This window comes from Jaculus jaculus, chromosome 9, assembly GCF_020740685.1.
Source record: "Jaculus jaculus isolate mJacJac1 chromosome 9, mJacJac1.mat.Y.cur, whole genome shotgun sequence".
Lineage (NCBI taxonomy): Eukaryota > Metazoa > Chordata > Mammalia > Rodentia > Dipodidae > Jaculus > Jaculus jaculus.
In genome coordinates, this window is record NC_059110.1 from 131843361 (window position 1) to 131870880 (window position 27520).

Genomic DNA, 27520 nt, shown 5'->3' on the forward strand with positions numbered 1-27520 from the left:
CACGAGTAAGCCTGTCTCAACCAAGGTGTAAGGAGAGGGCCAGCACTCCTCTGGCCTCCTCAGGCATACCCACAGAGAGAAAGAGCAGGAAGGAGGGGAAGTAGGAAACCCTGAACAATAACGTAAACTCAGCTGTGATCCCGTCTCTCCTCTCTTCCCCCACCCCATGCCAGCCTCTCCTGCCAGCTTCCAGAACTCCCATTAAAAGCAAGAGCTTCATCTTTTCTCCACTCATGTAAATATTGTGTTTACTTGAAGCCTCCTGGGCATATTTGCCCAGGCTCAGACATGTAATTCCTCAGACTTCAAAGTCTCCTAAATGCTGTGCAAATTTTGAAACATCTTTCTGCATTTAGTTTGAGTTCCAGATATTAATCTATTAGTGATTTTTGAGGCGATGATAGTAACTGTTTTGATTATGAATTATTTGAAAGGGCACACCCAGGCGTGAGTCATGATGCATGTTCCGTTTATCCGAGCACTTCAAGGGATGAACACGTACTCCTCTTGTCCTCTTGGGATAGCTACGTTTTCAAACACCAGTCTGCTCTGTATGGGAATGGGAGAAAGGAAATTTTCTCCATTCTGCCATACTCCTGAAATAGAAGAGTCTCGCATGTATCCAGTTCTCAAATGACTATATTAGAAATGCTTATTGTTTGTATCTACATGTATGCATGGACGTGCAAAGGGGGGTCAGCTGCATGCCACAGTGCACATGTTAAGGTCTGAGGACCTCAGGTGTTTGTCCTCTCCCCTCATCCTGCTTGAGACGACGTGTCCACTGTGGCTATTTTGTTTTTGCTGCTTTGCTTCATGTGTGCCAGGGCAACTGTCCACAGGACTCCAGAGTCTTCTGGTCCCACTTCCCATTGGCACATTGGAGCCTTATATACAGTTGCCACTTTTCATCCAGCTTTACATGGGTGCTCGGGAGTCAAACTCGGGCCAGAAGGCTTGAAAGCTGTACATTTAATTGCTAAGCCACCTCCCCAGCCCCTCCCCCCTAGAGATTATTTTGTAGGGAATAAATAACCTGTCCACCTTCCTCTGGCAAGAGAAGCAAGCCTTTCTCGTTGGCTTTCTTAACTGTGTTGCTTTAGGGAGAGCCAGAGTGATGAAACAGCAGAGGGAAGGGCCAGAGTGTGGAAGAACCTGTGTAGGGCAATGCTGGTCTCAAGAAGCCTTAGGCTCTTTCGTTATTTTATCACTCTGATGCCTGAGTTTGAGGCTGAGAAGTATCCAGAAGGCCAGAACTCAGCCAGGCGTGGCAGCGCACGCCTTTAATCCCAGCACTCAGGAGGCAGAGGTAGGAGGATTGCTGTGAGTTCGAGGCCTTCCTGAGACTACATAGTGAGTTCCAGGTCAGCCTGGACTAGCGTGAAACCCTACTTCAAAAAACAAACAAACAAAACAAAACAAAAGGCCAGAACTCTATAGCATGTCTTCTTTTGCAGATTCTATGCCGCAGAGATCTCCATTGGATTGTTCTTCCTTCATAAAAGAGGAATCATTTACAGGTGTGTCTGGAAGTTCTCCCAGCAGCAGCGCAGATGAGAGGTTTGGGGGGGATCCACCTGCGGGCATGGGGGTCCTGTAATGGGGACTTCAGGTGTGGAGCTGATGACCGCCCCCCAACACAGCCCCGCTGAGCACCCCACCACCACCCAGCCTCTGTAGTCACAGACAAATCAAGAGTCACTTCCCGATTTCTAAGCCTCTGGAACTTTCCTATTTCTTCTGGGCTGACGCAAGGAAACGTGTTTTCCCTCCACTGACAGCTCCTTCCTGTCTTTTACTTGAACGGAGGTCAGGGAGCAGTGGAACTGAATTGCTGTTCTAGACGTTGAGCAGGAAAAGCACATGGGGAGCTGGGGAGAGGTGAGGGAAAACAATCAAATTAAATCCTCTTGGTCCCAGGGGAAGTCTGGTGCCAAGAAAGAAAAATGTCTTGAAGAAGAATTAAAAGAACACTGGCACAGGGTACACTGGCACAGGCAAGAGGAAGGGATGTGGTAGGGGGTTCTAAAACACCTGCCTGTGTGTCTGTATGCCCCCCCACCTTGTGTCGGACGTTAATAAATCAAATGCCTGGGATCTCCCCAGCCCTGATAAATTGAAGTCTCTGTATTCCTAACCAGAGGCGTGAATGAGAATCACTAGTTCAGCATTTAAATACCTCCCAGGCTCTGGAGATATGAAAATACAACCGTTCCTCGGTCCCTGCTCTCCAGGGCCTTACCGTGAAAATGCCACGGAGCTGGCAGCTCGTCAAATGCCCTTCTATTTCACCAGCTCCAGGGCAAACCAAGTCACGTGGCGTGACGGCCTCTGAAGCTCCCCTGCTTCCTTACAGGGATCTGAAGTTAGACAATGTCATGCTGGATTCAGAAGGACATATCAAAATCGCCGACTTTGGAATGTGCAAAGAACACATGATGGATGGGGTCACGACCAGGACCTTCTGTGGGACTCCGGATTACATCGCCCCAGAGGTAGGGATCCCCAGTTCTTGTACAGACCAGCAATTCCGCTCTGCAAATAAGAACCCCTGCGTGGAGTATGGGGTCACGTGAGGGTTGTGACCACACAGGTAACTAAACTAGACAAAGTGGACTCAGGTAGAACAAGGAACAGGCAGCGCCCGTCGCTCACAACAAAGCTGTCCTACTCTGTGCACCTGTTGCTCTCGTTCTGTTTACTCGTGAGCCAGCTGCCTGTTGGCACGGATTTCTTACGTGCCCGTGGTCCAAATACCTTAAGAGTCACAGTGGAGTTGGGGAAGTTGCTTGTAAGGTGATTGCCATAGTAGGTTTTTGGCATCTCTGGAGTGATCAGCGATCTATCTAACTAAGTATTGTTCATGATATCTAAGCTATGCAAATACTATTAATGTGGTTATGAGTAAATTGCTTTCATAGCTGTCATCTTCACAGTATGACCTATGTGCTCTCTCTTTGATGTATCCATACTGAGGAAGACTCTTCCTGTTTTATGAAGCATCCTTTATGCCAATGATGGCATGGGTTACAGTCCTGAGCTGTCATGTAGCCATTTTCCATCCACACTGAACCCCATGGGTGCAGAAGCCTTCCCCCGCCTGCCCTTCAGCCTAATGGAAAGCACTGGGCTTTCAGTGGGAGGGCCTCAGCAATCCACAGAGCCCGCAGATTAGCTGCCAGTGGCATAGACCATGTCTTCAAACAGCTGCTCTGTGTTTTCCTCAGACACAGTAGGGATGGTGGGGGAAAAAAAGCTCAGAAGTTAGACCAGTGTCGGCTGTACCCTGACTTTTATCTCCAAACTGTGGGAAGTCAGGTTAGTTCCTTAATGTCTCTGTACCTATTCCCCTTTCTTTAGGCAAGTTTGGGGTGGCAAGAAGTGCCGTGTGAACTAAAGAATCCAGTCCAACACTTGTACCTAGTAGACCCTCGATGCCTATGTTTATTGTTATTGTGACCCTCAGTAGTCATCATTATTCCACAGGGACACTGCTTTTTTTTTTTTTTTGGTTTTTCGAGGCAGGGTCTCACTCTGGTCCAGGCTAACCTGGAATCAACTCTGTAGTCTCAGGGTGGCCTTGAACTCATGGCAATCCTCCTACCTCTGCCTCCCGAGTGCTGGGATTAAAGGCGTGCACCACCACGCCTGGCTAGAAACTGCTTTTTTTACAAAAATATTTTATTTATTCATCCATTTATTTGCATGGAGGGCAAGCAAGGAAAAGAGAGAGAAAGCCAGAGAGCGGGCACAGGCTCATCAAGGCCCCTTGTCACTGCACACAAACTCCAGACGCATGTGCCACTTTGTGCATCTGGCTTTATGTGGGTACTGAGGAATTGTGCCCAAGGTGGCAAGCTTTAAACTTAACTGCTTAGTCATCTCCCCAGCCTAGAAGCTGTGTTTTTGTTTGTGATATTCCTTTATATCCTAGAAACAGGCTTTGTTTAGAAATTCAAAATTTTAAGGGCATGACCCAAGGTAGTGTTATCCTGATGCTTAGCTTTTTTTTATTTATTAGAGACAGAAAGAGGGAGAGAAAGAAAGATAGATAGATACATAGATAGATAGATAGATACATACATACATACATACATACATACATACATACATACATAGATACATACATAGATAGATAGACAGACAGACAGACAGACAGACAGACAGACAGAGAGCGAGCAAGAATGGGCACACCAGGGCCTACAGCCACTGAAAATTAACTCCAGATGCATGTGCCACCACACGCATCTGGCTTACATGAGACCTGGAGAATCAAACCTGGGTTCTTAGACTTCACAAACATGCACCTTAGCCACTAATCCATCTCTCCAGCCCTGATACTTAACTTTTATTAGGAATTTCCTGCCTCCCCAAAGCCCACTCAGTAGTACTTCCAGCCATAATATCAACCATTATAATCACATTTTCCATGTTTGAAGAATGAAGAGATGGTAGTATAAAAGAAAAATAAACAGCCTTAGTCTGGACAGAGGCTCAGTGGCTACGTGTGCTTCCTGCACAAGCTGAGAGAGTCTAAGACTGCCCGAGTTCAAATCTCCAGATCCCACCGAAACAGCTGGGTATGGCCACATGCACCTATAACCCCAGTCCCCCCAGTGAAGCACAGACCCGGAATACTCAGAGCCCCTCAAGCTCCAGAATCATTAGAGACTCTAGCTCAAAACATGACTATTTAGTAGAACACCCAACATTTCACCCTGGTTACTTTAGGCAAGCGACCCCTACTATAGGCAAGTGTAAGGGTACCCACTCCCCCCCCACACACACACACACAAAGAAGAAAAACAAAACAGCCTTTGAGTGCAGTATGTATTCTGAGGCCTCCTGCTGACACGTTTGCCAAGAAAACTGCGATTATGAGCTGTGTAGGCTTCGGGTAACAGTCCAGGAGATAGTATGACGGCTGGTGACAGAGGAGGGCAGCATGTCTGGGGACAAAGATGGCTGTGAACTTTATGTCCAGTATTGCCAGGCCTCTGCTGATCCAGCCCCTAGCTGCCAGCACAGTCACACTTCAGCCATGTGTGCTGTCACCAGGGACGACTCTGTCCCACAGAGATGAAGTTTTGCACACAATTAAGGTTTATCCATTTGAGTGGTTTGCCTTCTGGTTGTTCACCATATGAATTTCATCACTATTCTAACATATGACCACAGATCTAGCAGCTGACAGCCTAAGTTTAGGAGCTGGGGCGGTAGCTCAGTGGTATAGTGCCTGCCTGGAATGCATAAGACCTGGGTTCAATTCCCAGCACCAAAAACAAGCCAAAACAAAATTTAACACAAAGTCCTAGAAGTCACACAGTGTCTTCTGATCTCTCCCAATTCCAACCCCCTTCTTCCCACATGCATCCCTGGGATTACCACCAGACTCTCAGATGATGTAGGGTCGTCTCCCCGTCTCTCTATCTCAGCTTGCATCTGAAAAAATCCCTCCTACCATGTATATTCCTGCTGTGGAAACTGGACATCCTTTGGGGAAAGGTGCATTATTTAATTGGTCATACTCATTTTGATGGCACTTTATGTTGGATAATGTCTCCCACATTTTTTTCCCCATCAAGCACTCTTAAACATGCTCCAAACAGGTCTGGGGAGATTGCTCAGTGGTCAGCCCCATGGCCAGAGTCGAGATCCTCAGAGGCCATGGACAGCTGGTTGCAAGTAGCACACATGTCCATAATCCCAGCTCGTCTGTTGCAATGGAATACAGAGTCATGAGAATCTTGAAGCTCGGAGGTCAGCGAGGCTGCCATTCACGGTGATGAGCAAGAGACTCTGTCTCAGAACAGAGTGGAATGAGAGGACCAATACCCCAAGGTTGTCCTCTGACCCCACGTGTACCAAGGAGTGCATGCACACACACACACACACACACACACACACACACACACACACACACACACTACACTATTGTGATTAAGTACACAAAATAATAACTTTTAAAAGAAGGATGGCTCAGTAAGCAAGAGCACTTGCCATGCAAGTATGAGATTGAGCTTGTGTCATGCACCTACATAAAAATCTGAACACTGCTGTGTATGCCTGTAACACCATCCCCAAGTGGAGGGGAGACAGAGGAATCTCGGGCTTGCTTAGCAGCAGCTCCAGGCTCAGTGAGAGACATTGTCTCCAGGAAACAAAGCAGAAGAGCGATAGAGAAGCCCAGCCCCTCCCCCTGCATATACTCCGTGATAGGCTGTAGCCTTCATACCGGGCACACACACTCATGTACACGTACCTCACACTAAACACACAAGACAAAAACAGTACAAGTATCCCTTGGGAAATTTGGCTTCTTCATACACAGAGACTATATGCCTCGTTGTGCACGCCTTCATTTCAGGATCCCCCGCTCTTCAGCACAATAGCAAGGGGAGTGACCGCCCTGGGTGGTACTGTCTGTCCTTTCCCTCCCTTCCTCCTCAAGGCAAGCCTAGTGAGAGAGGTAATGTCAGAGCCTGCTTCCGATGGGGTGACTGAGGACGTAGGAACGCCGCATGCTTGAATTAGGTTTCATCCCCAAGCTCGGGCCATTTTTAGACTGTTGTGCCACTCACTACGTGAAGCTGCTCAAACCTGAGCAGCCTATGTGGAGACAATGTTCTGTTTGTTTGAGACAGGATCTTGCTTTGTGGGCCAGGTTAACACCAACCTTGTGTGCCATCCTGTCCAGTGCTGACTGGCGTTCTGTGAGCTCACTATGCCAAGCAAGGGGCTCCAGGACGACCACACAGGTCCCCCTCACCACCCCACACCCCTCCAAAGCTTTCAGCTCAGAATAGGAGATATATATATGCTCCTTCAATCAAGATGAGCCATGAGCTGTGTCCTACTCCCAGGTGGCCTCGGTTGACAACATGAGCGACACCAGCCTCCAGGAAGTTGACCCTCTCCGCCCGAGAATACCCGCAGCTTGGGGAAAGGCCAGACAGGCTCAAGGTCTCAGAATTTGCTCAGAGGTTAAAGCAGTTCTATCTCCTGTGTAACTCTGCCTGTCAGGCTGAAGTGAAGTAATTATCGTAGATGGCGTTTTTCCTAATAGGCAAAGCAGAGGCTTAAATATTTATGGCGATTTACTCACAATCGATTAGCACGGTAGCGTCTCCGTAACGGGTGAGGATGGGCTGAAGCGAAGCGTGTCACTCACCCACAGGGGGACGTGGCAGTGGAGGCGAGCAGCCACACAAGGGGAGCTAATCAGAAACTCGCTCCTGAGGCTGAGGTGAGGGTGTGTGTGACACGGAACTCTTGGGGGTCTGTAAGAGTCCCTGAGAAGGCTGGACAGAGCACCCGGGAGCTGGGCCTATGGTAACGTGCTCGCAGTGCGGACCCTGGGCTTGGATCCCAGCCCTGGCGTGGAGGTCAGGCCTGGCGGCGCGGCGCTCCTGACCCAGCACCAGCAGGTCAAGATGGAGGATCCCTCGGGCTCACTGGCCAGTGTACGCCTGCCAAATGGGCGAGCTCCAGGGTCAGCGAGAGACCCTGTCTCAAACACTCTGGTGGACGTGAACGTTCCCATCTCCCATTATGGCCCCTCCCAGCTGGCCATGCCCAGACTAGGTTTTGGATTCTGGAAGCACCTCCTGCTGCAGTGATTGAGGACACGTAGTCTGAGAAGACAGGATGCCCAGCCCACCCCCCCCTCAGCACATCGCCCGAGGCCCCTCCCTCAGCCCAGTCTCCCTCTTCTCCCCATGAAGCCCTGTCTCTGGCCTTTGCGCACTCTCGTTTCGCTTTACTCCTCTATGGGGCTTGCATCCCCCTTCTCTCTCTCTCTCTCTCTCCCTCTCTCCTTCTCTTGGACCTTCAAACTCCAAAAATCATTTGTCTCGGTACCTCTATCCCAACCCCAAAAGCCTAACAGTATAACAGTGGAGAGTGACTAAGAAAGACAATGTCGGGCTGGAAAGATGGCTTAGCACTTAAGGTGTTTGCCTGCAAAGCCAAAGGACCCAGGCTCAATTCCCCAGGATCCACATTAGCCAGATGCACAAGGAGGCACATGCATCTGGAGTTCATTTGCAGTGGCTGGAGGCCTTGGTGTGCCCATTCTCTCTCTCTCTGCCTCTTTCTCTCTTTCTCTGTCAAATAAATAAATAAAAATAAACTATTTTTTTAAAAAAAGAGAAAAAAGAAAGGCAATGTCAACCTCTGGCCTACGCATGCACACACACACACAGACTCTCACTTATACCCACGCACGCGCGCGCACACACACACACACACACACACACACACACACACACACACACACATGCACCAGCTCTCAGCTACAGCCTATATTTTCTTTGGCATCTCTCAGGAGACAGAGACACTGACCTGGAATCTGGGGCTGAGTCCTGCTCAGAGAGTCAGCAACAAAGACTGTGTTCTGGCTGCTCATGCTCGGCCCATTCCTTACTTCCACAGGCAAGCCAGTAGCATGTAAGCATTGCCCCAACCCCAGCACGTGACATGGATTAGGCAGCGGATTCACTGAAGGCCTCCTGAGTGCCAAAGACTCCCCTGGTTCCGGGGGTTCTCATCTAGGAAGGGGAACCTGGAGACCTACTGGAGGCCTAGAGACTTAGAAAGAGGAGACGGCAGGCTAGGAGAGATTCTGAGATGTGGATGAGATCAGATTGCTCTTGCTGATGACAGATGGTACGTCCAACATGGCCAAAATTACTAGGGAAGAAACTTCCAGGTGTGGGTGCCACCCTACTGTAGCCAGCTGCCTGAGACCAGATGGGCAAAGTCTAATGAGGCTGAGGGTTTGGAGGGGTCCTGCGGACAGAAGACCTGTCCTCAGGCCATAGCTTCTATATACCACAACCGTCTGCAATAAGCGCAGTTTTCTGTAAAGCTCTTCTAGTTATCCTGGGTTTTCCTAAGATACAACAAAAAGAAATGTTCAGGTTTGAAGAGATGGCTCAGTGATTAAAGGTGTGTGCTTGCAAAGACCAAGTTCATTTCCCCAGTCCCCACATAAAGCCAGGATATCCTATCCCAGCCATTCGCATAGATCCCTCCTTAACCTCCTTTTAACCCTTTCCTTCCCATCTGTAGGAAGTTCTCTGTCCTGGTGAACCCTCTTTCAACTGTCAGACATCCAGGTCCACCTAGTGCCTGGGTAGCACCCCTCTGATGGGTTGGGATGTCCTGTTGCATTATGTATTTATCCCGCTAAACTTCCTAAGGGTTCACTGCTCTGTTCCTACCCCTTGGTCGGGGTGGTGTCCAGCCCACAGTGTGATTTGGGCTAAATGTGTTCACACATTGCCTTCCCAGGCATAGCCAGGGCAGTAGGACAAGCAGGTCTTGGAGGTGACAGGGCCGGGTACCTGGAAGGGCCATCTCCAGCGGCCACAGTGTGGAGGTGTCAGCACAGCAGGCCATGGGGCAGAGAGCCTCCTCTCATGCGTCAGGAGGATAATGAGCCGGGAGACCCGAGTTTCTGAAGGTTGTCTCCTGGACAGCCCGCTGCTCCCAGCCCAGACATCCCCAAGACTTTCCCGGGCCCAGGGAAAGGGCTGTGGGGAGGGGTAGACAATCAAAACGAGAATCGAAAAATCGCTGAGAAAATCGCTCCTGCGTTCTCCACGGCCAGGCAGTCAGGCAGTAAATTAGCCCTTGCCAGGAGCAGAGCCAGCAGCCACGGCCGCCAGCTCTGGGTGCCCAGGGCCCACGCCCAGCGCCCACCTCGGCAAGTGCAGGAAAGCACTTGATTAAAGAAAGAGAACAATAAGCCCAGCGCGGCCCTCTTTCTGTCAGAGGCCAACTCCCCTCACGGTCCAATGACTCCAGTGTTCAAGAGAAAATGAAGCCACGCTCTCCCTCAGAGAGATGCTTAAAGAGCCGAAACCGGGCTCTCCTTTGGGGTCTTCCCTAAACGGTGTGACTCTCCTCAGAGCTCATCACGTGGATTAGATGATCTCATCTATTGTATTGCCTGCTTCCAGCTCTTCTAATTCTGTGGGCCTCAGATACCACCATCAGTGGTGTTTCCTGCAGCCCTGGGCACCTCATGTGCTATTATGGTCTGTGGGCCCACTGTGCCCTTTGACCCCCCATCTTCCCTTTCCAGTGACCTGCTGAAAGGACCAGGTCCCCAGTAGATTTCTTGTTCCTCCATGAATGCCTGCTAATGTCTTAAACCATACCACACCCACCATTTGCTTTATTTTGTTTGTCCTTAAGGCAACTCTGTTTTCCAGATAATAAAATTAATACGTAAAGAGATTTGTTAATTTTTCCCCCAAGGTCGCAATGGAAGGTAGGCCTGACTTTAAACCCAGGATCAAGCAACTTCCCTCTACAGTGTCTGTTGCCCTGGAAGGAAGAGACTGCAGCTTCTGGCCCAAATGCCTCCCAGAGTACCCCACATGAGCTTACAGGCTGCTCTCACAGGCCGTTGCTAGTTTCCAGAACCCTAGTGATGTTCTACCAAATGTTCCCTCCTGGTATTCTAGGGCCTCCATTAATTGACTCTTCATTTAGAGATTTGTTTAGATCCAATGAAAATGGGCCAGGGATTTTTCAAGCTTTGTCTCACCTCTTTCTCTTTAGAACAGCTCGAGCCATGGCAGGGAGGAGGTGAGCATCCTGAGAGCGATCAGTAACACGTGTTCATGTCCTAGGGTGGATCGAGCACCCACAGCCGTGATCTTGTTTAACTCTTACAATAGTTTGGCGGTCCTTTGGGGTAGATTGCACTATCCCTCATTCACACGCAAGGAAAAGGAGATTTGGAGAGGAGAGGTGACATGCCCCAGGCGCACAGGTAGCAGATGGGGTTGACGGGCCTATTGACGTGGGCCAATAGTGCCCTCCCCCGCTCCCACGTGCCCCTCACTGCTGTTACCAAGAACATTTCTAAATGAGAACCTCTGGGTTCTGGGAAATCTTTATACTAGCTAATAAAGCTCTTACAGGCACAGAATTTATTCCCAACTCTCATTTCATTCCTTTGCTGCACATGTAGTTATTTGTGTCCTGAGGTGAAATTAACATTTTGAGCGGTGAGCAGCTCCCTGATTTAACAGGAGAGGTCTGGGACTGAGTCCTCCAGGCAGAGATGGGCTGCCAGACCTGCCGGCTTTTCCCTAGCACAGCTCATCCCCAGAGAGAGAGCAGACTAAGTCTCAGAACCCCTGAGAGAGACCAGGGGGCCGATAACAAATGCTTTCCAGGCTGATTCCCTTCTGTTCTGTGTATCTCCGTGGGGTCAGGAAGACAAGATGTCTGCTTGGTGTCAGGCTGCTGCTTCATTGTGTATGCGGTAAGCCGTGGCTAGAGCTCTGCTCTTTTAACAGCTTGGAGTGGCGTCGGTAAAGTGTGGAGAACTATTATTTCTTCCTCAGAGTACATCATCCGGCAGGAAAGTGAGTCTTGCTTATAATGAGCTCAGCCCACCTCCAGAGGAGCCCTCCATAAATCTGTCTGTTACTTGGAAGTCCTCTCCATGGTCTGCTCCCGTGCAGCTGACCCAAAACGGAATGGGGTCAGACGACCACTGTGGACGCTGTGGTTCTGAGTCGGGATTTGATTGGCATTGTTCCTGATGGCGGCACAGATGTCAGAGACAGGGGCTTATCTGTCAGTGCCAGGAGATCCAAGATGGCCACTAGCTATTGGCTATTGACCAAGCTCCTGGAAGTCTCCTCTACCTGGTCTCTCTCTTCCTAGAGTCAGTTTATCCTTAACCTCTTGCTGTGACACCAGGCTTCTTAAAATGAAGATGCAGAGGCCCCACAAGGCTTCTGAAAGCTATACCTTGGACTTAGTGGGTTCACATCCCCACATTCTGTAAGTCAAAGGAGGAAAGGCCCCAAGAAAGAAGAGGGGTCCTTGTCCTCTGCCCTGTGCTTTAGAGTAGGAACACGCAACTGTTCTCTGCTAAGGGCTCCATACAAAATATTCTAGGTTTTTCTTAAGCCTAAACTTTAGATTTTTGCCAAGAGACAAAACTGGGCGATGGTTCTAACCAAAAATGTAGTATAGTCTTTTTTGAAAATTTCATTTTACATTTAGAAATGCATTTATCAGATTGCACTCTCAAGCTGTGTAGAGACAGGAGGCAACTGGATTTAGCCTGCCAACCCCCTCCTAGCTGCTATCCTCAGACCCTCCTTCAGCCTTGGCCTTTCCGGAAGGATTGGCATCTCTGGCACCAAAGGGATGAGCTCACTTGTGGCCCTTCTACACAATGAGCTCGTTCTCACACCATTAGCGTTACCTTCCAGGCCCCATGTGGGCCTCTTTCCAAGATCCACCCTTCCTGACACTATCTTCTGGCCTGAGCACCCCTGTTCCGAGTAGAGAGGTCAGTGGGTGACTATTTCTGGGGATACAGGATGGATTTTGGGCATATGGACCAGGTGCATAGGCTTCTTGTAGCTCTGACAGGAAAAACTGGAAGAGCAAAAGGTCGAGTGGAGTGGAGTCTCAGCATGGAATTCCGTGAATTCCTAAGTCATACCAGACCTTGTAGGCCACTGGCCTTGTAAAGGACTGAGGTGTGTCCCCTCCCTAATCCATATGTTGAAATTCCAGGCTCCAGTATGACAATCAAAGCTCTCTCAGACACAGGCCAAGCTTATTACAGACAAACTAGAAACTCCAAGGTGAGACTTGAGGGCTAGTGTGGCTAGTCCTGTTTAACGGGTGTCTATCCAAGCTCTCAGAAGAGCAAACTTACAGTCAGAGCTTATTGTACAATGATGAAGAAAAAGTCTCAAGCCAAACAGGAAAAGACAGGTCCTATAATGACATGACTACCATAACATGAGATAATAAAGGTGGGACACTCATCTTATAAAACTGGTGCCCTTATACAAAGAGGATGGAATAAAAGGGTTATATCCACACAGAGGAAAGTTTATATGAAGACACAGTGAAAGATAGCATTTTACAAGTTAAGAAAAGAAAATGTCACCAGAAATCAACTCTGCTAAACTTCCAACCAGCACACCAGAGTTTTTTTTTTTTTAATCTGTTATTTAACCTAATCAATCTATGGTATTTTGCTAGGGCATTCCCAGATAGCTAATAAAGGAAAGTACTTTGGTCAGTGTGGTGGGAAAGAACATACTGTCTTTAGCAGTCTATAACATTTATATTTAGGCATATGGTATGTGAGACTCAGCCACTGCTGGAGTCCTGGGTTTAGGCCAAGTAGATTATGTTACAAGATAAATCAATTTTAAAATTTTATTTATTTGACAGAGAGAGACAGACAGACAGACAGACTATGGGCACGCCAGGGCCACCAGCCACTGTAAACAAGCTCCAGACATATGTGCCACCTTATGCATCTGGCTTATATGGCTCCTGGGGAATTGAACCTGGGTCCTTTGTCATCACAGGCAAGTGCCTTAACTGCTAAGCCATTCCTCTAGCCCTAAATGTATTTTAAATATATGGAATCAATTTTATTGTCACTTCCACTGAGCTGAACAAGAAAGAGGAACCCCAGAGGTCAGGGCAACACCTCAGATGTCATTGTGTCATTCACAGCTCCTGCTTACACAAATTGGGAACAATGAGAAAGCAGGACACAGGTGGATGTTAGCTCCTCCGTATGACTCTGACAGCCCCCCTTACACTTGCTCTGTCAGCCTCCCCTCAGTAAAGAAACGGAGGTGGTACCCAGATGAGGGCTGTCCTGAAAACTGTGCTCAGGAGATGCGTTGATGAAAATTTGATTTGTTGTTCGAATCACATTTTTAGTGTGTTACACTAGGACACTGGGAGAAAAGAAAGAGGTGTTTGATTTCTCTCATGTAACAAGGGCATTATGTCAAAGAGGTTGGCTGACCCAGGCCAATTAGGATGGTGTTTTCCCAAACTTAGTGGTTGCATTTATCGCCTTTATGACTTCTGCACCAATAAGCCAGGGTGACAGAGGTGCTCTACAGATTAGCCCCCAATTACAGCATTCATGGAAGAATCACACGGAGCTAGAAACTGCTGTCCCTTCTTTCCTCACAGTTCAGTATAGCAACACCTCCTCTGAGGACCACAGCACATCACTTCCCAGGCTTTCCCAGGATATGCTTCAGACTTAAGGAAGCCCTAGAGGTGGGCAAGGCTTGGTGCTCAATCAGAAGCCTGACAACTTATTCACAATTGTATTGGCCTCCTCTATAATTAGTGCAGGGACACCTTAAGAACTGCTTGTCACACATAATCCAGGGGTCCTAGGGTTTCCTGACTTCCTGGCTAGAGCCAAGGAGACCCTTGAATTCCAATGCCTAACACCATTACAGTGAGGTATCACTGTGCCAGCAGGGCACCAACTCCTTAGTACAATATGAGCAAAGCGAACCCAATAATGTTAAAGACAGTTAATTGCTATTTGAAGCCAGTGTCAGTTATTCCAAATACTTCTTTGTGCCATTTGATTGGCTTGTCCTGGTGTCTGTTCTCATAACACAAAGGCAATGATGATAGGAAAAGAAGATATATCTACTATAAATAGATCCCAAGGCTCTCTTATTTCTGACCACTACAAAAGACACTTTCTAATCTCTTCTATTGTTGGTAGAGCCATAATTTTGTCTATATGGAAAACATGCAATTTGGACTCCATACTTTGCAAGTTTTACAACTTTGGTAATATCCTTTATACCTGTGTCTTCCAGAGATTTCAAATATCACAGATATTTCTCATTTGGTGATCTAATATTTTTGACTTATATGGTACATTTGCAAGGATTCCTTTCACTCTGTGTCTCCAGTTAGATTCATGACATTGATGTCTATCAGGGTGCTCAGCCCATAGACAACCCACGTGACAGCCAGAAAAAGAGAGCACAGGAGGGTACCAAAGCACCATGGGGGAAAGAGGAAAATCTGAGAGGTTGATGTTCTCCCTGAGTGACAGTCACCTTCTCATTACTGGGACAAAGCACCCAACCAGAAGCAGCTTATGGAATGAAAGGGTTTGTTTCAGATTTCAGTTTTTAGGTGAAGTTTCATTGCGGCATGGCAGAGCAGAGTCTGGGCGTCACATCTAGTCACTTCATCTGGGAGGGAGCAACAAGAACGAACTATCTAGCAAACGCCCAATAAGGCTGAACTAATGAACTTCAGGGTCCAACCCCAGCAGCATGCCCCCTCCAGCAAGGCTCCACTCCCAAAAGCTCTGCCAGCTGGGGACTGAGTGTGAGGCTTCACCACAGACATATAAGGCTAACGGGGAACATTTTATATCCAAACCACCACACCTAGAATGAGTTAGAATGCTTTTCATCTTCATGCAATCCAGTTGCATGAAGGAGGGTTTTTTATATTATTATTTGTAAGGAGAAAAGGGGAAAATAAAACATGAGAGAGAAAGAATGGGCATGCCAGGACCTCTTCACAGTGCAAACTCCAGATGTATGTGCCACTGTGTGCCTCTGGCTTTACATAGGTACTGGGGAACCGAGCCCAGGACAACAGGTTTGCAACCAAGTGCCTTCAGCCACTGAGCCATCTCTCCAGCCCTTCTGGGCACCATGTTAAATACAGTGTGTGGCACGCTGCAAGCTGGTCTTTACTGGGGGAATGGACAAAATGTCAATGTTGATTGAGAATGTAGAGGTGGCAGCAATCATTTCAGAGTGTTCAATACGTCCTTTCAGGATTATGTCCCATAAGGGCACCTCTCCTCTGACTACCTGCCCTGCGAGGGGCCTGGGGTAGGCCGTATGAGCTATTCTACTCACCCGCCATAAGCTATTCAATGGTATAATGCCATTTGGTCCCCTACCACACGCCTGCCAGGTGAGCAGCGGAATTCTAATATCACAGCCAAGAACATGGAAACCCCTTGAGGTTTAGCCACTTGCCTGAGGGCGCTCAGCACCTGAGTGACAGAACTAGTGTCCACTGTTGGGTTCAGAGCCCTCCGTATGTGGGACTCGTTGAGGGGAGGAGTGCCCCACCCTTGCCCTTCTGTGGGGGTTTTAGTTCATCACACCGATGCTGCTAAAGGGGACACTCGGGACACCTGCGGCCTCTTTCTTCCTGACCTTGCAGCTGCAGCCTGGGACAGCTCAAGCAAGCCGTTTTACCACTCTGAGGCTGAGGCCCCCTTTCAGAGCCCTTAGCAAGCCAGCAATCCTAAGGCCCCTTTGAGACTATCGAAAAGATCAGTGGTTCTGTGAGGTGTGATCAAATGGACTCGTTCCTCCAAAAGAACATGCTAGAATACCCACCCTGTGCTGGGTGATGTCCCGGTGCTGGGCACAGAAGCCATTCCCGCATATGGGGTACAGTCCCCAAGGAGGAAGAAGGCCACACGAGCTGTGTGGCCCTGTGGTTCTGGGTTCCAGGGGAGTGAGAATGAAGGAGAAGTTACTCGACTCAGGGCCTCATCTGTCTAACAGATCTCCCAGAAAACACTTGAGCAAGAATATCTATTTCTTCCCAGACAGTGCATTTGGCCATGTCAGCCACTGTTTTTGACCATGAACACAAAACATTCCCCTTATGTCCTATGTTCTCTCCTTAAAAATTTACAATGTTTTCCAAAACAACTTTGATGTTTCCATCAAAATAAAACACTTTCATTTGTTTTGAGAAAATGAGTGAAATGGTCTTTTTCCCCCGAAAGTAAAGGAATTTGATGTGCTTTGTGCAGACAGGCATTTGTTTTCTAGTGATAGCTCAGAAAGAGCCTTGATTGTGGCCATGATATTGAACTGTTCGAGAACGGGCTCTCTGGGGCTGGTTAAATATTGTATAAGGACAATATGGATCTAGTTCAAGCCCAGGAGAGCCCCTTTCTTTACACCCTGTGGTCTCACGGGCTCTGTCAGAACACAGCTCTTACAGGCAAGGTTCTAAGCATCCATGCTCTTTGGCTCCTATTATGTATCTGGACCCAATTTTTGGCAAGAAACACCTTTACCAGGCTAGCTTCCACCCAAAGCTGTCTAGGAACTACCCCAGGTCAAGACAATGGATGTAGAAAAATGATGAAAAGTGTGTCTTACAAAGCCATCAGGACTACCAGTGATCAGTTCCCAGTCTTATCACTTAGTAGTTGTATAATCTTGAACAACCTTCTTAACTTCTCTCTGCCTCATTTCCTCTTTGAAATGGGCCTTAACTACAAGACCTAAATGAATTAACTGCACGGTAGAGTCAGGCACATGGTGAATTCTTGTGATAGTGGTATTGGCTACAGCTGTTGTTCACATGACACATTGTCCCCAAGCTTTCCCAGGCCAGAGCTATCAGGAGTCAGAAACTGTCTCTAGCCCCTTCCGCCCTGGAAGGCCTTTCTACGCTGGCAGAGGGTAGAAAGCAGCATGACCTTTGAAGGACAGCCTTGTAGTAGCTGTGGGCCCTCAGCCTAGTGAGAAGTAGGAAGCCGCCCTCTGATCCCCTTTCATCCCCTAGTCAGGTGCCTAAACTGGAAGAAAGCTCATTCATGCCTCGCCTGTACAAGACAGGCAGCCATTCGTAACATCCTGACCCCCAGCAACTGGCTCATGTTAGCATAATCACAATGATCATAGGGACCAACAGCAGGAAAAGTGAATGACACTGCCCTTTTGGTGGGGGGGGGGGGGTCTGTCTTCCAAACCAAAGTCCATCCTCCACTGTGCTGCATGAAAATCCACCAACTCCAGAGCTTCTTGCCAAGCCTGCCTCCGCAGAGGTACACTGAGCAACCATGCTGTCAAAGTAGCCAAAGAAACACACGAGGGCCAGGGAGCTTGTTCAGTGGCTAAGGGCACTTCCTGTGCATGCATGAGGGTCCGAAGAGACCACGGAGACCCCTGGAGTTTGAATGTCCGGCCCACATCAGTCTCTGAGCATGGGCGCGTGCGTCTGTAATCCCAGTCCCATAGGGGAGCAAGAGCCTGAGAATAGCCAGAGCTCACAAAGGGAAAAACAAAACAAGCAACCCCTCGGGAAAAACAAAACAAGCAACCTCTGAGACCAGTGAAAGACTCCAGCTCGAGTAAGAAAAACGGAGTGAGACACCTGGCATTCATTCCACTTTGGCCACTGTGAGAAAGCACAGCCCACCACAGGAGAGCACACCAGGAGCTGCAAGGATGTATACACATGTGCACACACACACACACACACACACACATACACACAGCAAAAAGTAAACAGATAAAATTAATTTAAATATATTTCATTCAACCCTGTATTCCAAAGCAAAATAAAATTGCTAATGCGCTCTTATTCTTCCGTAATAACTAGAGGGTATCTCAGGGTAGACCAGCCACGTGCCACGTGCTCCCTGACCCCAGGCAGCTAACGGGTATCATAGTGCACAGCATGGTTTTAGGCAGCCCCAAAGGGATGGTGTGGTCAGCATCCTAAATAACGGGTATCTGAACACTCGCGATCAAGGAGGACCTGATAGCACTGTCTCCCCTGCACCCGGGGTTTTGGTCAATTTGCGATATTTATTCATAACCACTGATTACTGAGGGAAAGAAGGTAAGCTTCATTGTGGAAAGGAATTGGCTGCACCAAGAGACACAGACCTTTGAACCCGCACCTCATCTGCTACGTAAGCCAAGGGCAGTGGTGGTGGGCCTCTCTGGGAAGAAATGTTCCAACTGCATTCTGAATGCCGCCCGTTTATTACAGCCAAGGGCCCTGGAGAACTCAGAGTAAGTGTAGTCTCGGTCTGTGGTCGAGCAGGAGGTTTGATGGGGCTGACAGTGCAGCCCACGGAAGAAAAGCCACTGGCATTTGGCACTCTGCTTCTGCGCGTCTTGGAGAAAAGAGAGGGTGGCAGCCATCTGCCAGGGTCAAGGGAGGTTCGTGCTGTGGAAATAAGAAAGAGAAGATCGAGCAGAAGCCAAGTTGCAGAATTGCGGAGGGGGAGAACCCTCTTCAGGTGTCCCTGGCTTTTAGGACTTATGGCACATTCTGAAGAGAAACAGGACTCCCACGCCTTCTGGCAGCTTCCCCAGGTCAGGTGTGATCTGGGACACCATGAACGCAGAGACCTGACCCGTGGAACTGCGCAGGTGTTTGTGGAGTGCACTGCGTGACATGGGCTGTTGCCAGGCATGGTGGCTCATGCCAGTAATCCCCAAACCAGGAGGCTGAGGCAGTAGGATGGCTGTGAGTTTGAGGCCAGCCTGGGGTACTTAGTGAGACCCTGATACAAAGTGAAGTGTAACCTCCTCATTTACTCAGACCCCACTACCCTCTGCCTGGGTTTAAAATTAGCTCCCTGGAACAGAGAGTAACAGATTGCAGGAACTGCTTTGATATGGTGACAAGAACAAAGTTTATAAGTCCCTTGGAAAGATAATTACAACTTACTTCAGCACCGATGGGAATGACAATTTAAAATATATTTTTTAAGTTTTTTAAAATATCTTATTTATTTATTTGAGAGAGAGAGAGAGAGAGGAAGAGGCAGAGAGAAAGAGAGGATGGGCACACCAGGGCCTCCAGTCACTGCAAACAAACTCCAGACACATGCACCCCCTCGTGCATCTGGATAACGTGGGTCCTGGGGAATCGAACCAGGATCCTTAGGCTTCGCAGACAAACGCCTTAACCGCTAAGCCATTTATCCAGACCTTGAAATATCTTTATACTAACCTTGAGTGCCCTTTGATTCATATTTTATCAAGTCCAATATAGATATATTCGAAAGCAATACAATTATATCATGAAAACAAGCATGCCAATATCCTAACATCACTTATTAATTGGTTTTATTCAAATCCTACCTGAGCCTCAGTTTTCTAACCTTTAAAATGGAAATACTGAGCAAAGGTGATGGTATAGTGGGTAAAGAATTTGTCTTGCAAGCATGAGGACTTGAGATCCAGAAATAACAGGCACTGGGGCTGGGGAGATGGCTTAGTGGTTAAGGCGCTTGCCTGTGCAGCCTAAGGACCCATGTTCTACTCTCCAGATCTCATGTTAGCCAGATGCACAAAGGTGAGGCAAGCACAAGGTCTCACAAGCCCACTAGGTGGCACAAGCATTTGCAGTTCAATTACAGTGGCTGAGGCCCTGGTGTGCCAATTTTCTCTCTCTCTCTCTCTCTCTCTCTCTCTCTGAAATAAAATAATAACTTAAAAAACTTTAAAATATACCAGGCATGATGTCATTGCCTGTTGTCCCACCACTGGGGAGGCAGAGGCAGGAGCTTCCTGGATAGCCAGTGTAGGATAATTGTTGAACTCCAGGCCAATGAGAGACTGTCTCGAAAAGGGGTGGACAGCATCCCTAAGGATGACACCTGAGGTCCTCTGGCCTCCACACATGTGTGCACGTGCGCACACACATAAACACAAACACACACGTGAGCCCACACACATACAAACACGTACACATGCATGCACACTCCCGCCATACACATAGTGTTCCAAAATGGGCCTCTCTTAATGGCCATTGAAACTCAGGTGTGAACTTTTTCTTGTTTGATATTTCACTCTGAGGACTTAGAAAAGTATTCCAGTGGCTGATCACTGAGTAACAAATATGTTCTTTTTCTCTACAAGCTTCTTTGGCATTCTCTCCTCTAGTCCCCTCCAGGAACATCTTTAGAACAGTGCTTCCCATTGCAAAGCTCTTGCTCCCTGCAAATGTCTGTGGGGGTGCACACTTTCCCATCGGCTCATCTGGCACCACAGATTTTATTGCTTTATTGTCATTATTTATTTGAGCCACCATTTAAATGCGTTTCCTGACATTTACTAACTTTTCAGAATTCCAGAATTTTCTATCTAGGCATTAGGGCATTATATAGTCATTCTGTTTTTATTGTGGCTTAGCCAGCCTTTTATTTTCTGTTCTATGGTGTGCGGGGGGGGGGGGGACTTGCCCAGAGAGTGCAGTTAGTGCCAGCTTTAATGAGCTCCTGGCCTCCTAGCTGCCTACCATCTCGATGCAAAGACGTAGTGGGAGTCCTCAGACTAACACCTACTTTCTGGTTAAGTTGCGCTCAGTTAAGGTAGGTGTTGGGCCTAGAACGCAGGATCACCACTGTCTCTCTCATGACCGGCCTCTGGCTGCTGCCTGCCAGTGCATAGGACATGCGCTTCAACCAGCTGAACTTGGCAGAGCAGTAACATCAGGCTCTGAAACAGGCCATCCTTAATTTAAATTCTCAGCATGTCACTAACTTGGAACAGATTCCTTCATCCTTCTTAGCCTACATTATTACATCTGTAAAGCAAGGATTAAAGCACCTATTCCCAGGGCTGGAGAGATGGCTTAGAGGTTAAGGCATTTGCCTGCAAAGCCAAAGGATCCTGGTTCGACTCTCAAGGACCCGTGTAAGCCAGGTGCACATGTACAGTGGCTGGAGGCCCTGGCGTGCCCATCTTCTCTCTTTCTCTCTCTCTCTTTTTCTCTCTTTCTCTGTCTGTCTCTGTCTCCCCCTCCCTTTCTCATTCTCTCAAATACATAAGTAAAGTGCTGGCTACGTGGTACATTCTACAGTGTTATCTGGAACTGTTTAGATTAAGGCACTTGCTTGATGCTAGGGATGAACATGGACCCTGCCTACAGAGAATCCTTCATCTTCCAGAGAGCTCCATGTCATCACCATCCTGGGATTTTCTGAAGGAAATTACTTGTGCAAACTCGCACAGGCAGCCTGTCTCAGGGTGGAGCTGTGGGAGACCCACCTGAGAAACAGGAAGGAGCCTGGAATGATTGCTTAAATATGGGATGGGGCTGGAGAGATGGCTTAGCAGTTAAGTTACTTGCCTGCAAAGCCTAATGACTGGAGTTCAATTCCCCAGGATCCACGTAAGCCAGATGCACAAGGTGGCGCATGTGTCTGGAATTTGTTTGCAGTGGCTAGAGGCCCTGACGTGTCCATTCTCTCTATCTACCTCTTCCCCCACCCCCGCTCTCCAATAAATAAATAAATAAATATTTTTTAAAATATAGGATGAAAGTGATTTATCAAACAAGAAAGTATGATTTATTTGTTTAAATTCATAATGATAAAATTGCATTGGTGAAATTTTAATATTTCAGGCTTTAGAATAATATTAGGGTTGAATAAAGTGCTAAGTGTAAAAGGTAAGCCTATAAAAGTACTAGATGAAAATTTGTTAAATATGTTTAGCATTTTAGCAAAGGATATTCTAGCCATTACTTAAAAGGTTGGGCTCATACTAGGAAAGTTTATATATCTATGCATCAAAAGATATTCTAAACTGGGCATGGTGGTGTACACCTTTAATCCCAGCACTTGGGGACAGAGGTAGGAAGATCGTCATGAGTTTGAGACCACCCTGAGAATACATAGTGAATTCCAGGTCAGCCTGACTCAGAGTGAGACCCTACCTTGAACCCGCCCCCCACCAAAAAAAAGTAAGATATTCTGAACAAAGCAAGTAAATGCTGAATTGGGAAGACTATAAAAGTTACTGCAGAGGGTTTATATCACGAAGATGTAAAGAGCTGTCTTTAATGACTAGGAAAAACTAGTGTCTATGGAATCTGTGTGAGGGTAGGGGTCTTGTCCTTTCTGCATGGCATCTCTAGTATAGTCTCAAAAAGAAAGAAAGAAAGAAAGAAAGAAAGAAAGAAAGAAAGAAAGAAAGAAAGAAAGAAAGAAAGAAAGAAAGAAAGAAAGAAAGAAGGAAAGAAGGAAAGAAGGAAAGAAAAAGAAAGAGAGAGGGAGAAAGGGGGGGAGAGAGGGAAGAAAGAGTAAGCCAGCTCATCATAACAGAAACCTAGGCAGATCCATAGTTAGATGGTTCAGTACAAAAGAAACACAGGTGTCTAATTTCCATATGAAAATGAGAAACAAAATGGAAACCAAAAGATCATTGAAACATCACTTTCCATTATCAAACTGGCACTTTGGGAGCCAGTGGCAAATGCACAGTGTCGGTGAGGATTCACGGACACAGGCCTTGGTCACGGCTGGTGAGCATGTCCCACCACTCAAGGAATCTGACAGGATATCTTTTTAAAATGTTTATTTCTGAGTCAAAAACGATTCTTTTGAAACTGGGGACATGGTGTTTTGGTCTCCCGAACCCACGTACAGTGGGACACTGTGGTGGGAGGGGGGGGTAATCCTGGCGTGCCTTCTGGCAAGCAGGGGGGCAGAGATAGGAGAACCCGCCAGGTTTTTCACTTCGCTCATTCTTCCTCTGCTCTTCATCACATCCGCCATCCTCATCCTCACAGCTTTTCCAGAACTCAGTTATATGGTTTAAGCAGGTTACATTTCAGATCCCAGCTCAATTGACCTCTTGTTTCCCAAACACTGAAGTCAGTGTTTAAATATTTTTCAGCAATGAGGATGATTTAGATGTACCTTCAGACAGAGCAGTGGCATCTCCAGGTAGATCCATAAAAGGAAGCTCAACGTGAGCAGCGTGTCACGGGCCAGCAGTTCTCGTTGGCACACCGTGTGAAGTGTCCTCTTTCCTCAGGGTAGAAGCGAGAAGCAGAGCATAGCACCGCCTCATCTGTATGAGCTATGTTTTCACGCCTGCCTACCCGGCTTACCCGTTCTGATAGGGGTTGGTGATTAATTTATGTGTTTGTCTTCCTGCAGATAATCGCTTACCAGCCGTACGGGAAATCTGTGGACTGGTGGGCCTACGGCGTCCTGCTATATGAAATGCTGGCTGGGCAGGTAACGTTTCACTGAGCATCTTCACGTCTGTGTGTCGCCGTGCGTGTGGCCAGTTCTCTTCTGCTCAGACAGGGGTACGAGGCCCCGGCTGCGTGGAACCGATGTTGTTCTTACCCAGGGAAAGAGGGAGGAAGTTCCCTGGGAGTGGGTTGTTTCGGTATGCATAGAAATGATCTTCTGGCCATAAGAAACTCCAAATGGGGGTGCCCACTGGGGCAACAGTGACCTGGCTTGTAGGAGTCAACAACCACTTTCTGATTGAATGTGAGGCCTGCCTCCACAGAAGATTCCTGTGGCTGGGGAGGTCATAGTGGGTAAGGAAAAAATATTTCATTACGTATGCATGCATGATACCCCTGTGAGTTTCTAGTAGTGCAAAACTGGTTATTGATGTAGGATTTGGGGGTTCCGTAGGTATCCCTCAGAATTTATGAGTGCTATGTTTTGGGTTCTGTCCTACCTTTAATAAAGAATTAATAAGGACAGACTCAAGCAAGTTAACTCATGAATTACTGTTTATTTAGGGGGAAATCACAAGTTATATAAGGGGATATTGGGATTTTAAGAGAAACCAAGACCTTTAAAAGAGAGACTAAAGTAAAGCTGCAAGCATGTGGCCACAAGTACATGGAAGGTAAGAGAAACTGAGGCCTTTAAAGAGGAATTAGAGAAAAGCCACAAGTATATGGAAAGTAGAACTTTTTTCTAGGAACTTGTATAAAGAGAATTAGGAGGAATCCACATGGCATCTGAAAATGATGGTGACTTAAGGAGGAACAGAAGAGAGAAAATATCAAAGCAGAGACCAGGAGAACCATAGGAGAAATGACCAATGAAGAGAGTTGCATTCGTGGTCACCCCAAGTTTAAATACACAGGTAGCAAACATAGAGCTGGTGAGGGCAGCCACGTGGTAGATCTGGAGGGTAACGAAAGTACACACACGGCAGATTTAGAGACCAGACGAAAATGATACAAGTAGTCAAGTGTGGAAATGATTCCAAACTATAAAAACAGAGGCAAGCAGAAAAGTTCAGCTCAAGAAACAATGTTTCGCTCTTCTACCCCCCCCCCCCAAGCCAGGCTGGGCTGGGGAGGTAGAGACCAGGCGCGTGTGTGTCCAAGCAGAATTGAGAGGGAAACTAGAGAGACTTCCCCCATCACACACACACCAAGGGTTGCACTGGGAGAGAGGGAGGGACTGGAAGGCCACAGCCTTTGTACCATCACAGTCAGGTATGCAAGGGGAAGACCTGATCGGTTTGTAGATTTGGAGGGCAGACCCCAGGGCCAACCTACCTGGGCCATTTTTTTTTTTAAAGATGGCATGTGGACAGTAAGCGGTGCGATAGGTCCGTCTCAATCAGACACAAGTTCCATTTCTGCCAAGAGTTCCATTCTTGTGTCAGGATGAAGTGGCACGTGGGATCTTTGGGCCTTAATCTCTGACTGGAACTGCCTAAGAAAAGCCTATGGCTGGGGAGGTCATAGGCCCTAGTGGTAAAGGGGAAAAAAAAACACTTCACTGTGCATGCATTGACGACAGCAGCGACCACTGTGGGTTAGGAGCACCAAACCAGTTATGTCGCCCTTTCCGGCAAGCTTGTCTTCAGAGATTGCCCAGCTGCTGCCCATGGTTATGACCGTGGAACTGTGTTGAAAACGGTTGAACTTGCCAGCACCCTCGCATTCCCCCCTGCCTCACCTTTGGTCGTTCTCTGTCATCTTCACAGAAGTCCAGCCAGGCTGAGCTTCCAGCTGAGTGAGGAGAATTAGGCTCCGCTCTGGATGTGACTGTCGTCATTTCACGTCCTAGCTCAATGGCTTTAATATCTGGGGCCCTGACACTCTGTAGTGTAATGGCTTTAATAACTGTGTCTTTGGAGCTGATCCTGTTTCATTCAATAACCAGCCTCCGGGTCTCAGCACGTGACTCATTTCACATTCTCCACATGGTCCTGTCAGCAGAGGTGACATCAGGGCTGGGGAGGGAGATGAGACCAGGCATCAGTCGGTCAGGGGTTCAAGGGCAGCTTTCTCCTATCCACTGGCTCCACCGTGGCTAAGGACCTCGGGTTCCTCCACTGAATCTCCTCATTTCAGCTGTACAGAGAGAGCAAGAGAGCAGTCACAGGGAACATTCTGGAACCATGCCCGAGTGATGCTGGTCACTCCTGCCTACAGTCCCAGTGCACATTGGATTTTACTGGCTGCAGAGAAGGGAGGATAGCGTGGCTGCCCGAGAACTCAGCTACAGAGGTTTGGGTGAACCCTGAGTGGATCCCTGCCTTTGTGCTTCAAACCAGTTCTGTTGTGCGTTTGCTTTTAGTCCTCAGAACTTGAGTACTAGTGCCAAGAATTTTGACCTCCAAAGCCAAGGGTATTGGTAAGTGAGAATAGTCAGAAATGCCCCCCCCCCCCGTCCTCCAGAGGAATCTTTTTCTCTGGGGGCAACAACCTTCCTTCTGAGCTGCTGCATTCACTGACTGTAAATCATTCTTGTATTGAATGCTTCCTGTGTGCAGTGGTAACAGTAAACAAAACAGACAGAAATCCTTACTTTCCCTGAAGCTTACAGAATAAGAGAGACAACAGACTCATTAAATCGGGAAAACATATGCTCATGATAAGCTAAGAGGAAAAATACTAGAGAGGGAAAAGAAGATATAAGAGTTAGAGGCCAGTGGAAACTTTAGCTAAGGAAAAACTTATAGAAGATAAAATTATGACCAAAAGGAAATGAGGAAGTGTGTGTGTGTGTGTGTGTGTGTGTGTGTGTGTGTGTGTGTGTGTGTAGGAAGAGCATTCTAGGCCGAAGAAACAGCAAGTGTAAAAGCCCTGTGGTGGGACTGTGTAGCATTGTTTAAGGAACAGAGGGGAGGGCCCGGGGCGATGGCTCAGTGGTAAGAGGCACTTGCTTGCAAAGCCTGCCAGCCCTGCTTCAAAACCCCAGCCATAAAGCCAAAGCAGCATTCATTTGCAATGGTGCAATGATACAGGACACTCAGTACCCATTCTCTCTCTCTCTCTCTCTCTCTCTCTCTCTCTCTCTCTCTCTCTCTCTCTCTCACACACACACACACACACACACGCAGATAAATAAAAAAATTTAAGCAATCTAAAGAAACCAAAGGGTATCCACCAGTACAGCCGACACACAGTAAGCTAGGGAGACAGTAGAGGCCCAAAGCCAGGCAGGAAGAGCCCCTTTGGCCATGTGAGCATAGAGATCTTCCCAAGACTATGGCTTCGCTCTGGATGGGAAGCCAAGACGATCTGCTTTTATGTTCCTGTCGTTATCTCAAATCTATTAGATGCTAGGATGGTCTTTTAGGTATGGAAACTTTCAGATAAGGCACTAGCCAGCATTGGTCATTATTACTCAGTGGTGTTAAGACATGATGGACATTAAAGGAGTGATTTGCTTGTTTATTTATTCAGGCCATCCTCCACCCAATCACCCTGTGTCTCCAGGTACAAACACGGAACCGCAGGTTATGCACAGTCCCTGTCAGCATGACCTGGTTGGGGAAGGCACAGGTTGCCCGTGCTGGAAGTTAATTTCCTGCTTTAAAATTTTGGCAAAATTTGACGGTGCAGCACAAGTCCCCCACCCCTCCCACCGGGAACCATACTATGCATGAAGACAGAGACTCCTAGCTCCCCTCCCCCATCCCATTTGAGTGTTCAACTCTTAAGACCAGCAAAGCAAATCCGCCTTTATTAGAGTCACACTTGCATGTACCAGCAAGGGAAATCAACTGGACAGAAACACAGGCTCTGTTTGCAAGGGCTGCCATTCATGCCTCCAATTCTTATTGGCCTTCCAGAGGCTGGATTCAGAATAGGGTCTCCCTCCTCCCTTCCCGTGCAGCTCCCTTCCCTCTCCAAGCCTTCCTAGGCTGAATGCCCTATC

General features: G+C 47.7%; 1 protein-coding gene across 2 annotated transcripts in view; it reads left to right on the forward strand.

Annotated features, from left to right (window-relative positions):
- Positions 1-27520, forward strand: part of Prkca (protein kinase C alpha) — a 447179-nt gene that overhangs the window by 393034 nt on the left and 26625 nt on the right. The window contains exons 12-14 of one of the 2 annotated variants that reach the window (XM_045157944.1): positions 1458-1514; positions 2351-2495; positions 23525-23605. In XM_045157944.1, coding sequence (XP_045013879.1) covers positions 1458-1514; positions 2351-2495; positions 23525-23605 — 283 coding nt within the window. Of the gene's footprint in view, positions 1-1457; positions 1521-2350; positions 2496-23524; positions 23606-27520 lie in introns of both variants that reach the window. The other variant, XM_004655131.2, reaches the window with a different exon arrangement.